Source organism: Podarcis erhardii, assembly GCF_964252035.2.
Source record: "Podarcis erhardii genome assembly, chromosome: 8".
Lineage (NCBI taxonomy): Eukaryota > Metazoa > Chordata > Lepidosauria > Squamata > Lacertidae > Podarcis > Podarcis erhardii.
In genome coordinates, this window is record NC_138499.1 from 61,532,023 (window position 1) to 61,549,910 (window position 17,888).

The window sequence follows — 17,888 nt, forward strand, 5'->3', positions numbered from 1 at the left end:
GTCCAGGTAGGTTCATATGGAAGGAGGCGGTCCTTGAGGTATTGCGGTCCTGAGCCATTTAAGGCTTTATAGGTCAAAACCAGGACTTTTAATTGGGCCCAGAAACTAATTGGTAGCCAATGCAGTTGGACCAGGAGCAGAGTAATATGCTAAAACCATCTTGCCCCAGTGAGCAACCTGGCTACTGAATTCTGCACTAACTGAAGTTTTCAAACCATTTTCAGAAGCAGCCCCACGTATGATGCATTGCAGTAATCTAACACTAAGATTACCAGAGCACTGAATTATTATTATTAAACATATTTTAGTTGCTTTCCTCGCAAAAGCAACTTTCAAAAAATTCCAACAGTCTCTGCAGGCAGTTTATATACAAGCATCTCTGGGTCAGAGCAATTATACACAAGTCTGTTCTCCTAATCTCAGTGGAACTAATTTTCAGGTAAGTAGTTGAGAACTCTGACCTAAAAAATATGTTCTAGCTGCAATTCCCAGTTCTACTACAATTTTTATTATTATTTAGAATGGCTTGCTCTAAAAAAAAAGGTTACATTCATCAGCCATTAGTCTACATACAGATATTCCTTAATAGCAACACTAGGAAGTACTTATTAATATTTTCAAACTGTTCAAGACACCCCACAAAATAAGACAATCATTCTAGTGAATTTTCCTACTACTGAGCTGCATCTGAGTTTGCTTTCATGCTCCACTGATCTCAACAGAACTTACTATTAATATGATTATCACTACTTTATACACTGCTTACTTGCCAAAATGCCTTCTAAGTGGTTTTAAGTAGATAGGTATAAGACTGCACTTTCCGCTTCTTATTTTCCCTCAATGAACTCTATCTTATTTTTCCTAAATTTTTGAATGGAGGCCACTCTCTTCTATCAACCAAGTAAATTTCAGTGCCTATATAAAAAGCTCATGTATCTCACAGAGCTTTTTTTTCCCCACTTTTATATCAAGGTAACGGCTAGCATGTGGCGGTTTCTAGTCTATCGTTTCTTTGGCATTTGCTTATGAACATGATATTTCTACATCTGCTCGTAAAATATTATTATTTGGACGGAACTTTACAACAGCAGACCACAATAAAACCTGTCAATCTATTAAAGTACAATAAAATATTTACAATGGGTGCGATTCAACTAACCAGCCCCATCTGTGGAAGCCCTGTGCTAGGATTTTTGTTTGCACAATGGGGCTTTGCCCCCCTCTCCCTGTGATCCCCAAGATTGGTTCTGGGGAGACCAGGAGAATTCCCAAACAGTAAGTGTGTGGGATGGAGAGGGGGAGGCATTGTTCCAGCTGGCAGACTGGAACAATTGCGCAGATGGAACGATTGGAAAAGTGTGATGTTGAATTCCACCCATAGTGTTTTATCAACACTAGCGGAAAGATAACTTGCAATTTAATTAAATAATTTTTCACCTCTGAAGGAATGATGTCAAAAAGAATGCTTGTATTTTTTTCCTCCCTTGGTACTTGACATATAAAACCCTAGTACATTCTACTATAACTTATCATGCTTGATATGTTTATAACCTGACATTTTAGTTTTACAATAGCCCAGAGACACACAAAAATTTAGATGAGTGGGCTCTGATGTGCAAAATACAGTTGCCTGTGATTCCAGGCTATGTTTCTATCAGTATTTCAGTACTTACATTTGTTTTGAGGCACATTCTTTGGCTACATTCTGTAGTCTAAACAAATAAATAAAATGGCAGTGACTCTGAAGTAAAGACTACATTATTTCAATAAAGTGACAATACTTTTTCGTAGGGTTGTGATATTTTTTTGGTAAGGCAAGATAGTACAAGTCCTTTCAAGAGGGATGCTTTGTTATATCCATAAACGGTAAAACCCCAGTGCGACTGTAAGGCATGTAAATACTGAACCTGGAAGAAAATAAGGGTGGAGAAGAAAGAATGCATATTGTCAGATTTTAATCCTTTTGAAAATGAAAGTCTGGCTAAAGAAAAGTATTTAGACGCTTAAACATTTTACTTGGATCTTGCCTGCACTGTTAGATAAACATGGAAACCGATAGGATTTGCATGATTCAGGCTGGTTCAAGGGGGCAGGGGCAAAATGGGGCATGTGCCCATGGCAACAGAGTTGCGGGGCTTGCTATGCCTGCTCTTATGTGCGTGCCCCTACCCTCGACTTTTCCTTGCACTAGTGTGGAAAGAAGATTAAAAGGATCAGCATGGTGTTGGCTTTCCAAGCTTTCCAGGTGCACACAACAGCAGCAAAAGATGCTACTATCCAGATACTGACCAGAGGTCTCCATGTTCTAAAATCAATGGATACAACTCCAGTAGATAATTAGTAACTCTTAGACACCAAAAGCCGTCACACTTGATACAAAGAATATAAAACACATGAATATCAGTACCAGACAACTGAGACAGTTACTAAGCATCTGCACCATGATAGGACTACATACCTGCTAAATATTTAATGGTGTCAAGTTTGTGCGATTCAAGCATTGTTTTCAGGCCTGCAACTTCAGTGTCTATTTTCCTGTACGTCTGTGTTAAGGCTCTATCCTGTTGGGCATGCTTTAAAAAAAGAAAAAAAGGGAACAATATCTCAATACAGTTTAAACACTGCAGTCACATCTCTAAAAAGCGATACAGTACTGTAACTTTTAACAGAGTGAGACTATCCAACAAAATGTTGCTCCCCCTTCAGCATTCCAGCTCCTCCATTGCACTCTCTCTCACTATGATCTTCTGTTCCCTCTCTCCAACAGGCAGGCAGTATTCCATGCCCACTAAACATGCTCAGTCGTCTTTGGGCTCCTTCTGCAATTTCCCCCTCCTCAAGGTTTTTATTTTCTGCAATACTCTGCCAGTTGCTTGTGTCCAACATTATATTATGGTTGGACATTTTTGGTAGATTCTCTCCACTCCACTTGGGAATTAGCTTAAAAAGTCACTTCTGCTAAGACTACAATGCACACACAAACCTCACTTCCATGCTGTGCAGTAAGAAACGGGATTTTTTTCTCACCTTGCAGGATGGAAGCAGTAGGCAATCAGGCCAGCAAAGCAGAGCAAATCACTCTGTCGTTGCTTCACCAATGTGATCTCCTTCCAGATGCCACGGCAGGAGTGAAGCCACTTCAACCACTCAACACTGAAGCTGACTGGCCTCACAAAACAGGGATAACACACACTGTTTTGCCAGCATGATAGTTAGAACAGGAACACTGAGGACTGTGAGCCAGGGAAAGTCCAGTATGGCAGAGTATCTTTAGCCAATGGGTCAGAGGCTCCCCCCGCTCCACTATATAGCTTGTGTGTCTAACCTAGTAGTATCATCCAATTAGCTTTCTCGGAGAATACCCAGAAAACAAAATAAGAACCTAAACAGTTAAAATGTTTCTATATATGGATGGAGTAACACCCCCACCCCAATGTGAATGTTGCTGTTATAGCAAGAGCACTTTTTAAGGGGAAGGGCTGTAGCTGATGGATGGAGGTGCATGTTACACATGGGAAAATGCCCCCGCTTCAACCTCCACAATCTCCAAGCTGAGCTGAAAAAAGATTCTCTGGGCAGGTTTAAAGGTTACACTTTTATGAATGTTTCATCTGCGCAAGCATTCTAGCTTTCACCCTTCCTTTTACACTGTTCCAGGGGTTCTCTCAATCCCTGCAAGCCAATTTTTTGGGGGGAAGGGAATGCAGGAGGAGAAGTGGGGAAACCCTGCTGTGTAAGTTTGTGTGCACAGCTTCCACTGGCGGGGCACCTTAGGCAAATCTCACCTTCTGTCTGAAACAGATGCAGTAGATCATTTATTTATGGCTGCAATTTTAAGTCATTTGTTTTGGACGTAATCTCTTTTAATCTCAAATGGGACATACTTCAGAGTAAATGTAATTAAAACTGAACCTGCATGCTTAGATTTTTAAAGAAAAAATGTTTTTTAAAAAATTTTCATTGTTGGCTAGTTTGATTGTAATAAATGCTTCCTACACACAAATACTGAACAAGCAGAAACAAGCCCAATTTGATTTATTTTCACACACATAAAAGCACCCTTTCCACATACTTAAAGCATCTCATGTTCAAACAGAGACAGTGCCAAGTAAAGCACACTATCTGCAATTATGCCTCCTTCTATATGCCCCCAAAGGCTCAGTAAATGCAAAAGGAACGATGGTGGTGTTATTCAGGCTACAGGTAGCTCCCAAGAGGAAAAAGTTAGAATTGTAAACAGCGCATTGAGGCTAAGCCACTGACAACAGAAGCACACCAGATGGCTTATGCTTTTTCTCTATTCATATCTCAAACATGGCTACTTCAAATAATTATATATTTCATTGGGATCTTTTATAGAATTCAGGGTAAGTGTGTAGTTAGGTGACTAGCCACATTCACTTCAAATATTTTTTACTAGAAACTCTCAAAAATCTGTGAGGTTTTCATTCATATTGCTAGTGGATATGCCGTACAGTGGTGCCCCGCAAGACGAACGCCTCGCAAGACGGAAAACCCGCTAGACGAAGGGGTTTTCCGTTTTGGAGGCGCTTCGCAAAACGAATTTCCCTATGGGCTTGCTTCGCAAGACGAAATGTCTTGCGAGTTCCTGCGGGTTTTTTCCCCTTTTCCCCCCCTTTCCCTAAGCGCTAAGCCGCTTATCAGCTGATCCGCTGATAAGCCGCTTATCAGCTGATCCGCTAAAAGCCGCTAAACCGCTAATAGCGCTAATCCGCTAAGCTGTCAATGGGCTTGCTTCGCAAGACAAAAAAACCGCTATAGGAAGAGCCTCACGGAACGGATTAATTTCGTCTTGCGAGGCACCACTGTATTTCCGTGTATAAGACTAGATTTTTTTCTTAAAAACAATGTCCAAAATTTGGGGGCGTCTTATACATGGGGACCATCTCCCCCCATTTTCTTAAATTGGAGTCCCTCAAAATAGGGGGCATCTTATACATGGGGGCGTCTTATAGAAGGAAAAATACAGTATGTTTGTATTATGAATTAAACTGGTGAGTTAAAATATACTTGAACATGTACAGTACTCACTAACTTACTGGGCTTAATTCACAAGCAAATACTTAAGATATTTGTCCAAATCCAAAATTCTGAAATATACAAAAAAATTCAGGCTGACTGTGCATAAAATTAATCTTCCAGTTTTGCATGCTTCAAACCCATCTAAGCTTCATGTTTCATATTGAGTTGAATCCAGCATAGACCTAGGAGAAGTCCATTCTGCTCACACACCAGCAGCGCTGGATTCAACCCATTGTGCTTACATGGTTTTAATAGCAATTCAGTTTCGAACTTTAAGCACCAGTTAACTGCCGTTTTGCACTTATTTCTACTTCTACCACATGGATATTTAAATGCCATTCCCATAATGGTGGTATGCATGTAAGCCTATACAACAGATGTAAAGAGAACTATTACCCGGATTGAGCATTAAGTTCATCGTTCTTACCAATTCCACTACTTCTGTTCTCATTTTCAACTGTTTCCTCTCATTAAGCGAATACTGGAATTTAAGAACAATGGATTACCTTCCGTGTAAAATAACCAACATCTTTCATTCATGCGCATCTATGAATGTTAACCCACCTTCCAATATTACTGAAACAACTTCTACTGCTCATTGCAATATAGCTCAGTTGGTTAGAGCATGGTGCTGATAATGCCAAGGTTGTAGATTTGATCTCTGTATGGCTCAGCTGCATATTCCTGCATTGCGGGGGGATCGACTAGATGATCCTTAGGGTCCCTTCCAACTCTACAATTCTCTGATTCTTTTGTGTCGGGGTAGATAACCTTTTCCAGAGCAAGAGCCATGTTCCCTTGTTGCAAACCTTCCAGGACTCACATGACAAAGGTGGCATGGCCAAAGGCAAAAGCAGGCAGAGCAACAGGTGTTTTGCTTTTTTATACAGTAGGCTACCTCCCAGATGTACAAAAATCCGAAGTTTATATTTACACACACCTCCATCCAGAGAAGCAAGAAGACCTACAGTTAAAGGACACAATCTAGCCAGGCAAAAGTACTTGAGGAGGGTTGCTGATGAGAGGAATGGCTGGGGGGGGGGAGAGAAGAGGGGCATTGTCTGGACAGAGTTTAATGGGCCAGATGAAGAGGTCTGGAAGGCTGCATTTGACCCTGTGTGTGTTTCTCTACCCCCATGCGACGGCCATACAAACATAACAAGTTAACCATCACCCAAAATATTAGCTGTTGATATTTAACATTCAACGCTTACAAACCTACAATGAATTACAAATGCTCCTCAATACGTGTCAGAGGTTATTTTTGGACGTTGCTTGTTATGAAGTGTTTACAGGATAGCAAAAGACAAGTTTTCTTATTAAAAAATGCAGTACTGACAAAGTTCAGTGTTACGAAACCCTCATCCTAAAGATCCTAAAATGTAAACACGTCAATTTTTTTCCCATATTTTGCAAGATACTGACATTCTGCAAACAAATCTTGTTTTAAATCCAGCATTATGTCTAATCACTCTACACTACACCACCATTCCCACAGATGACGGCTATAATTCTTAAGGCAAAAAGGCTAACAGATTAAAAATAATACTTTGCCTAAAGTTAAACTACACAGCATGACAGTTTCTGAACAACCAGTGTGGTGTAATGGTTAGTGTTGGACTATGACTTGGGAGACCAGGGTTCAAATTCCCACTCAGCCATGAAGCTGACTGGGTGACCTTGGGTCAATCACTGTCACCTTAGCCCTACCTCACAGGGTTGTTGTGAAGATAAAATGTGTGCAGGGAGGAGACCATGTACACCTCCTTTGAGCTCCTTGGTGGAAAAAATGAAATATAAATGTAATACATAAATAAATCTTAAAGAAAGACTACATACCAATTCTTTTGTTCTGCTCTTTTCCAAGTTGAAATCTAGCTTGCTGTCTGTACGAACTTTGGAAACTTCATCCTACAGAAAGATTAAACAATAAATAGACATACAAATTCTTAATTTCTTAAGTAAAGCACTACTGTTTTTAGCTGTCCATCACTGCCTACACTGGTTTATTTCAGATGTTTTTTGGGGGTGGGAATTCAGCCCTACCAAGCTCTTTCTGCAACTGAACTCCCACAATACCAAGGAAAGCAAAAGTGCCTAACTGGGGACTATACTCAAATGTTTATAAAGGGTATGGGTGGCTCTAGATCCTGGTATCAATACAGCTAGTCAGGGTCTATCTTTCTAACAAAAAGTCATCCAACTTTAGAAATTAGCTGCCATAATTCTGAGCTCAAAACACAGTGACTGGAGCTATTATACAACTTCCTGTTACCTCAGTTACAGAAACACCAGTCAGCGAGTTACTTATTCAGCAGCCATAAATGGTTCAGCTCAGTGAGATGGTATTTTATAGTTTAACACTTGAACAATGGTTCCAACAAACCGACAATGCCACCATAAAAGGTGCACAACAGACTACACATAAACAGGAGTTCAAGAAATTCCACTGTTTTATACAATTAAAGTGTTTTCATTGCCAAGAAAAAACCATTTTGTCCCCAAAAGGGGATACAGGCTGCATTGAGAACTTAACTGAAGAAAGTGGTGTGACAAGAGCAGAGCAATAATACTGCAAGGAAGACAAAGAAGCGAACTAAAAGAGGGCAAGGGAGCACATCTAAAGGGCATCTCTTCAGGTACATGCTTGTCTCAAGAAAGATGGTTGCTATTGCCATATTCTACCTCTCAACAATAACTACCCCAAACCTCAGGCCACAGGACTGCATGTGTCTAGGGATGAGAGAATTAGCTCTGTTTTATTGCGCTTTGAAATCCATTTCATTAGGCTTTTAGTTCTTTTATGATCCATTATCCTGATTTTGTTGTATTATACTTTAAAAACAGCAATCAAAACCTTATGTAAACTGCTCCGAAAGGTCTGGTCTGAAAATCAGTATAAAAATATTATAAATAGAGTTCACCAGCCTGAGGCCCAGAAAGAAGCTTGTGTTAGTCTCAAAGGGAGAGACAAGTATTATGAACCCAACTTCTCCAGCTTGGATTAAAAGGCAAGCCAGATAAGACTTTTTCCATTTCGTATGTTGGCTCAAAAGAAAGCAGCCACTATGGGTCATAAGCCCATCCCCTGCAGTTGTCTTTTATGTGGTTCAGTTTTCTAGACTAATGCTGTACATAGGTATCTCCCAGGAGAAAAATCCTGAATCTAGCATTGTGCATGTGTTGTGCTCCTTCCTGGATTCGGAGGTAGCTAGTCGAGAACATAACCTTTGACACTTGTTCAAAAGCAGTGGTAGTCTTAAAATATCTTACAGAAAGATCAGACATGGTTAACTAGAATATTATGTTCAGTGCAGTTATATTATTCAAGTCCAAAAAATCTTACCATTACTTGCTTTCTTAGCTGGTAAAGTTGAAGTTTTATTTTCTTTTTTATTTTTGCATTAAAAAGAGAGAGAATACATGTTAAAACTACATAAGTACAAGATACAAAAATATTGATGTATACATATTGGTTGTTTTGATGTTACAGAGGGACTAAGCAAGTGGAGACTTTGGAACTCCAAAGATAATATCTCCAACATCAGTGAACAACTTTGCCTATTTGCAAGGATTGGGTTCAACTCACTTTCTCTACACTGTACCCAATAAGTTGTTCCTGTTAAAATTCAAAAGCCATCTCCACATACTGGTTTCTATTCTTGCTTTTACTGTGATATTTCCTCTTCCAAACATCCCAAATGCTTTACTAAACAAAAGCTTAATTAAAATGCAGTAACTATAATATTTCTCCTTACTGCTAGATGTGGGTTGAGGGGGTTCACAATCTTATCCAATGCATGCTGGATAAATAGACCTGGATGTTTTACCAAGGATGTTTGCCTTTACCTCATTTTCTGCTCGAAGTGCTGAAAATTCACTCTTTTCCAAAATAATCATGTCTTTTTTCACTCCACCAATATGAGACATTATCTGCTGAAGAGCAATTTCCTTTAAAAGAAAAAAGTTACTTTAGTATAATATCACCAATGCCAATAAGATGTTTTACGCTACAGCAAATCTTTTAAACAACTAGTACTCCAGTAATTTTGCTCTGTCTGAAGGTTTCATCCAGCACCCAACCAAACTCAAAGAGCCCTGTTTTTCCCATTCTTCCCAACTAATGTTCAAAGGAAGAGAAGGATGGGGATAATATGGGTGGAAAGGTAGAAATTTTACTGTGCAGTAGCATCGAGACCAAACTGCACAATACACTAGGTCAGGGGTGGGGAACCTGTGGCCCTCCAGATGTCCATTGTTCCTCATCATTGTCCATGCTAGCCGAGGCTAATTGGAGCTTACCTGCACTCAAGCAGCCTATTCAGTTCATGCATGAAATTTTTTACATCAGTAGCCAGACCATACACTGGTGTTGCTGAGGAGACCAATGATCAAGCCTCTCAGGGCATCCCCAACTGCTGGCATCCCACCCTGAAACCACCCCTTTCCAAGGGTCACTGCAGGCTACTGCTGTCAGAATCTTATTGCCTGACTGGGTGTAGTGCAGCAAAGGTAAGGGGGTTTAGCACTGGACAGAAAATGAAGTAATATCAAACTATTAGAAAGGACATATCGTAATTGCTAACAATAAAGGGATTTGGTTTTTGCTCCAGCTTTTAAAACAGCAATTAACAATAAATATTTAAGAAATTTCCACATTCATTTATACCTGTTGCACTTTTGTGACCATGTCCTTGTATATCACATTCATGTTGTTATTTATGATGTTTATTAAAGCAGACACAATAATCTCAGACTGCTGGGTAGTGAATCCTAGAATACAGAACATTGCAAAATTCAGAAACCTCTATATGTTGCTAAACATTAGCTATATACATTTCATATATAACTAAACAGAAACATAACATTCACACATAAACAAAGACTGCTGTAGGAATTATTAACATAACAGCCTGAAGTTTAAAATGGAAGATTGTAGATTCTTTCGAGCCTCTATGAGGATTTGATGTCCTATGCAAGTGTACATATCTAACAGTATAATATCATGGACATGTACTCAGAAGTCCCCCATTAGCAGGGGTTTAGGAATGCAGTATAAATAAATCTAGTCAACCAAAGAGTATTGCAATATTGGAACATGAGGAAAATTCAACAGTTTCACAAAAATTACATGAAAGTACTGGCACAGACAGAAGAGGAAAATACAGTTTTCGCATGGAAACATTTCTGTGAAGTTACCAGATTTCATTCAATTAGAACTAATACCCATAAGCAGAACTTTTGATTGAAGAGAAACATATTTTTTTGCGGGGGGGGGGAATCCACAGTTACTCATATCAATGTTTACAATTTACATATTAACAATCACTGCAAAAGAATTACCATTTTCTTCTAGAAGGCATACAAAGGCATGGGTGTCAAAATAAAGCTTTCTGTTTCCTGATGGGGAAAAACTACTCTTGTTTTCAAGTTGTGGATATGCTGCATGGATATTCACATCTAATTTAAAAAAAAAGGAAAATGTAAAAAAGTAGTTAAGTGTCAAAAGTAGAACAATAACATACTGATATACTGTATGCAATTTACAAATCCCTCCCCTGGTTTACTGAACAACTCTACAGGGTCCAACCCCAAACACCCAACATGGGCAGGCAGGGCCGGATTTAGGTTCAATGAGGCCCTAAGCTACTGAAGGTAATGGGGCCCTTTATATGTCCAGCTGTTCTTCGTCAACAACAAATTGTCACTGTTTTTTGTGTTGAATTTCTTAAATTACTTACATCATAGCAGCCTACACAACAACAATTTATTACTTATACCCCCCCCCCAAAAAAATCTGGCTGGGTTTCCCCAGCCACTCCGGGGAAACCCAGAAAACACTGTTTTCTGTATGTAGAAAATACTGTATGAGAAAACACTGTTGCTGTATGTAGGTTTTGTTTTTTATCTCATATTTGGGAAATGTACATCCAGATTTTTTTTCCTTTAAATTTTGTTGGGATCCCCCAATAGAGTGGGGCCCTAAACTATAGCTTCTTTAGCTTATACATTCCGTAAATCCGGCACTGGATGGGCAACAGGGCCCTGAAACCAAAACATTTCACAAACATTTACGCATTTTATTCTCAAAGGAAGCAGGGGCGGCGCTCAAGAGGAAAACGTTTCTCTCGAGTTTGACAGCCGCCCTGAAAACCGAGTCGCAGAAGCCGCCGTGAAGCCACAGCCTCGCCTCTTCCCCTTCCCCTTCCCCTTCCCCTCCGGGCTGGCCTTTCAACCGCTCTCACCTCGCGCCCCAGCGGCTGGGCACCGGCCCCCCGCGCCCAGGCTGAGGGAGCGAAGCCCCGCGCCGCGCCGGCCTCCCGGGAAGGAGCCCCGCGCCGGCGAGCTCGCGCCCCCGCCCCTCCCGAGTCCTGGCGCGAGGGAGCCGGTGCGCTTCCAGTCTCCTAGGCAACGGCGGGAGCGGGCGGGGCCCGGCAGGAACGGGAGGAGGACGAAGCCGCGCGGCCCTCGCGGAGCCAAAAAGCCCTTCCTTGCGCTCTTCACCGCCGCGGCGGCCGCGGCCTGACCTCTGACCATCACCCCGCTTCGCCTCCCGCTCGAGGTCAAGGCCTAAGGGCTGCTTCGCCTTGGTCGTTTCGTAGCCGCGTCATTCCCTCCGTCTGGCTGCCCAACCCAGCGGCGCAGTGGTTCCGGCACAAACATGTTCCGCCCTCCTCGCCAGCCCCAGCTCCGCGGGAGGAGACGGGCTCTTTTCGGAGGGTGCCGATAAGGCGCCGCCACCCACTTCAAGTGGTGCTGCTTCTGTGACCCTCGCCGCTCCTCGCAGGGGTGGAGACTGGGAGGAGGAGGAGGAGGAGGAGGGAGGCGTTGCTCAGCTCCCTCAGCCTCGCTGACAGAGGTTGATGTTTGCCAGGGAGAAAACTAACCCGCTGGTTGTTGCGGGGCGTCCGCGGGGCCCCTCCAGGAATATGTGCAAGTCGTGTTCCCATGAGCTTTAATGGGGGAGAGCAAGGCTTAAACCTTTCCAGAAGGGAAAACGAACGGCCACTGTCTTCTTGGTTTGTTTCGTCTGCTCTCCCCTTTCAGGGTTTTTCGTATACAGTGCTTTTTCTGGGGGGACGCGTACCCCTAAATATTCTGTGAATCTGAGTTTGGCCCCATTGAAGGACAGTATTTCAATATGAGTAGGAAAATGAGAGTACCCCTAAACATTTTTTTTGGGGGGGGGAATGCACTCTCTCTGTGTGTATAAAAAAAAATATTTGTGATTTTCACTTATATATGTGTACCTGTTTATATACACACAGACACACAGACAAGAACACAGTCTACAGAAGTAACTTCTGGGTTCAGTTTTAAACATTGGGGAGAAGTGAATTGCTGCGAAAGGTGGCAACTAGGAAGGGAGTTTATGATCTTTCTTACTCGATCTTATTTCATACTGCAGACATGACCCCTGTATATATGCACAGGTGTGAGGAAGAATCGGTTTATTGTCTCTTTAGCATATTGAAATAATGAAAACATTTTTTTTTATTTTTTGCGATTTTCAGTTTATACGTTTCAATAGTTTTATAGTCATTTTAACAGTTCAAAACTCAACTACCTTCCTCCTCTTTCTGCAGTTCCTTAAATTTATATTTATCATTTCCTGCATATTCTAAATTAAATTAACTTATTCTTTTATTCATCTACTTTATTTACTCTCATGAAGCAGCAGATTGTTGCAGTAATCCTGTCAATGTCCTTATCTGTTTACAATTTATTTGTATATATTCAATTAAAACATTTCTTAATATCATTAAGTAATGGCAGTAACTTTTGATATGTATGAGTTTTTATGCAGTTTTCTTTTTAGTCTGAGCCTTTTACTAGATGTTAGAAGATTTCCTTTGATATTTAGTCTTCAAAGAATCACTCACTGCTTGTGACTATAAAAAAGACATTTGCAAAGATTGAAGCTCACATCATCTGCATGCTCTCAGATTGGCAGGCGAGAATTCTACCACTGAACCACCAATGCGCTGCATGCTCTCAGATTGTATGCAAGACAGAGATGACAAACACAGCAGCAACATAAGGTGGCCAACGTTTCTTTGGGCTTGTGACAGGCAAAAGTTAAACAGGTGAAACTTTTCCAGGAAGGAAAAGCTCAATCTGTTGAATTTCTATCGTGCATAAAAAAGGGAAAACTTCCTGTTTTATTTATTGAATTTATATCTTATCCTTCCTCCCTAGTGTAAAATGTACTAATTAAAAAGAGAACTTCAAATTCTGATTCATTATAATGATCACTATCCATATTATCAATTGAAATACAATATGAATGCCAGTCCTGCTATGCAGCAAGTTGAAACAGTTTGCTTTAGGCAAAACTTCTCTATTGTTTAGGAATCTAAATAGTATAGGAAGACTTTTTAGATTATTGACCTCTTTGAGGAGGGAGGCATTTGCTTTCTGCATTTGAGCACATACATTGCTCTCTTTAATAGTGGACTTAACTAAATTGGTGGTAAGTACCAACAGGTCCACTATGTTGGCCCTGACTCTCGCTGGTGGACATCAGGATTCTAGTAAAAACGAGGGAGATCCTGCAAGCCTGAATTCTGCCCACCCCAGCTTGCAGGAATATAGCACAGATGAAATATTTGCAGTGGAAACGTACCAGATGCAATTGTTTTTCCAAGAGAAGAGACAAGTGAAGAGAACAAAACCTAGTGGATTTGGTGCTAATCTGTCTTGTGTAAGCATTCAGTTGTTTCAAAACTTTCCCACCTTCCTCAGAAAGAATGTTTATATGCTGTCTCTCTGCTGCTTCTCCCTTCTCAACACATACTGTTATATTGGTTGTAACAAACAGGTTTTCCACATGGTATTCCATAAAGAAAACTGATGCTTCATGAAGTAACTCACTTGTGAACCATGTATGGAATATATATGGTTTGCTATCATTCCACCCATAGATGGCAGCAGTTTCTTACAAAGCTGTCTCCTAAGGCTATTTCAGGTCAATGAATGTTTTGGGCACAAAAAGTCAAACACTGAGTGGAAATTTCTAAATTGTGGCTTCTCACCTGAAACTGGTGTTCCATCGGTTCACATCACTTACTGGGTTGTCCAAGCAGATCTTTCTCCTGCTCACATTTCATATATAGATTAACCAAACAACTGCTGCATAACCCCACCACATAATTTTCCTAATTGCTACCATTACCCAATAGCATGGTAAACCTCCTGGTTTTCCTAGAGCTGATTGCCACAACTTCCTACATCTCCACTGCTATATATTGTTAACATCCCTTCAAAGATCTTGCTGTACTCCTTACCATATATTGTTATCTCCCCCTCCGATAATACCTTCAGCTGCTCCACCACAACTATCTCAAGCATCTTCCCTAAAAGCAGGCATTTGCAACCAGGTAGTAGCTGTAGGCAAGGGGGTCCAGCTTGGACTATTTCAGGATGCACACTACCACCTCTTTTGAAGCAGCAGATACTACTCCCTCATGCAACAAGGCATTTATCACACCTTGGACCCATCCAGCCATGCCACCCCCAGCTAGTTTTAACTGACCAAGAGGAACAGTTTGAGGAAGCACAGGTCAGATATATTAGGGCAAGCACCTAGACCATGTCCTCAGGCACAATAGCCAAAACTGATCCCAAAACACAGGGCCAGATGTAGCATTCGGTACCTGTCTTGACAGCTGCAGCACGTACACTGACAAGTGTGGTACCAAGATCATTGTAGAGATGAGCATTTTTATCCTCAAAATGTTTAACAAAAGATTCACAGCAGGTGGTGGGCTATGGTCCGCTTTCAAAAGCTCTGCTGGATAGCTACTTGAAGATGTCTGGAGGAAGCAAAATAAGCCTTTTTCCGTCCTTGTGGCCATGCAGCAGGTACAATAATGTGCTCTAACATGTTTGGTCAGCTTCACACAGCTTCTAAACATCTTGTACATCACTCCAAACAGTAATGGTCACCAACAGCAGGGCTCAAGGGAATGCAGCAGTATGAGAACAAATCTTTCTGGATTCTCCATAATAATTGAGTTACATCAATGCCAGAGAGCTATTACTATTGCTATCACTGCCCTCTCTGCAATCTATGGTAACACTGTAGGGTGGCCAGATGGAAAAGAGGGCAAGGCTCTTTTAATAGTTGTGCAGAGGGGGAAAATTACAGGAGTTGGAGCTTGTCATGCTGCAGAACTATCAGAGATACAGGAACCCTATACTCTTTTTCATCTGGCCAGCCTATTGAACTGTTGTGAGAACAGCTGAAACAGAGGACAGAATGTACTTTGAATACTCAGGAGTTCTATATAAATGCTACAATGATGATGAACAATAGTCTGGAATGGTCCTGAAATCAGCAAAATGGTCAGTAACAGCTAAAAGAGCTGTTATAATAGCACAGTGTCCATGTGCACTTACAGTGCATAATTACACAACTCCATCCATTTTACTGTCAAGGATCCTGGGATCCCAAGATCTGCATGAGCATCTTAGCAGATCAGGAGTTTAGTCATCTTCAGAAATGGTTACTCCATCACATGAGGCATGATAGGAGGAGCTAGCATAGTCCAGTTGTTTAGCTCAGCAGCACACGAAACTTAGTATAGCTCTACATTCAGGGGCTAGGAGGTAAAAGCCCTTTACTGAGACACCCAAGAGAGCAGGGTACAAGATGCAACATTAGCTAGCCAAGATCAAGCACAGATAATCAGCCCAAGTCCAAAACATGATCCGGAAGCAAGGCCTGGAAAACAACCCAGTTCAGCAAGGCAGGGGAACCAGAAGCATGATCAAGAAGCCAGAGACCTGTGCTTTCTACAGCAACTGTGAGTCTCGGGAGGGAGGCCTTATATGCTTTGGCCCCTTAAACCACCCTTTCAACCCACCCTTTCAACAGCTGCTGACAGTGAAGGAGCATTAGGGATTGCTCATTCACAAGTTGGCTGATGACTCTGGAAAGAAGTAAATGCACACACACACACACACACACACACACACGTACACATGTATATATGCCGTTGCTCTCTGGCCTGGACCCAAAGCTGTTGCTGCTGGTGGTCTCGAGAGCTGGGGTGGTTGTTTCACCTCTGACAGTTCTAGGGGTACTTCATCAGATAGTAACCTGGAGGTCCCCCCAAGGGATCATCAGCATTGAATTCAGGAGGCCCTGCCTGCTTCTCAAGGTCATCAACCTGTAGGGAGTGTCTGGTTCATCCTCAAAGGAATCAGTGTGGCATCAGGCCAGAGCTAGGAATGACACACACTGGGTAACTTGGACCAAGTCACACACACTCAGCATAATCTACCTTGCAGAGCTTTTTGTAAGAATAAAATGAGGGAATTGCATACACTGCCCTGAGTTCCTTGGAGGAAATTTGGGGCAGGAATATAACAAATATATTTTCTTCCTCCAACCCAACTCAGGTTTCTTTTCCTTGGATAGCCTGATTATAGTAGATGAATGATCCGGCAACTTAATGCACATTTAATTGATGGATGTAATTGTGTGCTGGATGGCAGCCAGTGGTTTTATACTAAAAAATTCAAGCTGACTAAAAGCAAGGAACATCTTTATTAGGAAGAATGTGGCAGATCAAACAGAGATTTAGCCTGTCGTATTACATCCCAGAATGTAGATACCCACCACATCCAAAGCAATTCTGTAAAGACAAGATGTATCATTTTAGAATAATGAAGTTCAAATTCATGTTTCTGAAACCTTGTGAGAGAGGCAAACTTTCCATTTTCAATATTTGTGAGATAATGCTATTCTTACACACAATCCAGTAATGTGTTCCTTGCACTCTGAGTGAATGCAATTGATATGACAGAAAATAGCTGAAAGAGAGGGGGAAATGGAAAAAGGAAGCCAGTTAGGATGATACTTTCATGTTCTCTCCAGCTGGTTGCCCATCACAGAGAAATTTAAAAAGAGCCATTTGATAAAAAGTCTGTGGCAACTGGGTGAGACTCACAGCTGGCTTTGCTGAGCTAGGAACTCTAGAGTCAGCTTTGCTGGGAATATGGGACATGTGAATAGAAATCTTTGGATGACTCTATAGTGCTCTTTCCCAACCTGGTCTCCTCCAGCTGTTTTGGAATACAACTCCCATCATTCTTGACCATTGGCCTTGTTGGTCAGGTCTGATGGATGCTGCAGTCATAGAATCATAGAATTGTAGAGCTGGAAGGGACCACGAGAGTCATCTAGTCCAACCCCCTGCAATGCAGGAATCTCAGCTAAAGCATGCATGGCAGATGGCCATCCAACCTCTGCTTAAAAATTTTCAATGAACGACAGTCCACCACCTGCCAAGGGAGAGACCGTTCCCCTGTCAAACAGCTCTTACTGTCAGAAAGTTCTTCTTGATTTTTAGTCCAGAGCACCAAGTTGGGGAAAAGCTTACCTGCTCCATGTACTTAAGACATAGCAGTGACGGAGACTTCCGGGTTAGCGCGAACGGCTAATGGCGGATTCCCTCCGAGCTCCGGAGGGAATCGGCTCTACTGAGGACGGGTCTTGCCGTGCCGGCGACACGGGGACCCTCAGAAACCGCAGGCGCGGAAGCCTGCGGACTTGGTGACTCGGTGGGCACCTTAAGCGCCCTCCCCGACCCACGAAGAGCCTTTTTAAAGGCTGCGGAGAGGGTACGGAGAGTGGCGTGGTGCTGAGAGTAGACCGCTACCTCAGTAGAGCGAAGCCGCAAGCCATGGCCGGAGAGCGCTGACTTTCTTCCCAAAATTTGGACTGGATAACAAAGGACCCGTGAGTAGTGGAATTTGGACTTTAAAAATTTTATCCTGTGAATTCGGCACGATCGGGGGATGTGTTAAAGGGAAGTCCGCACCCCCTCTACTTATAG

General features: G+C 41.9%; 1 protein-coding gene across 1 annotated transcript; it reads right to left on the reverse strand.

Moving 5' to 3' along the window:
- Positions 1 to 1,796: 1,796 nt before the first annotated feature.
- MCUR1 (mitochondrial calcium uniporter regulator 1) lies at positions 1,797 to 11,829 on the reverse strand. The gene is made up of 9 exons (XM_081873458.1): positions 11,289 to 11,829; positions 10,387 to 10,503; positions 9,713 to 9,816; positions 8,893 to 8,994; positions 8,390 to 8,431; positions 6,883 to 6,954; positions 5,471 to 5,524; positions 2,459 to 2,573; positions 1,797 to 1,907 (listed from the first exon to the last, which is right to left on the reverse strand). The coding sequence occupies exons 1-9, from the start codon at positions 11,578 to 11,580 to the stop codon at positions 1,852 to 1,854; spliced, it is 954 nt and encodes a 317-aa protein (XP_081729584.1). The 5' UTR covers positions 11,581 to 11,829; the 3' UTR covers positions 1,797 to 1,851.
- Positions 11,830 to 17,888: the final 6,059 nt, after the last annotated feature.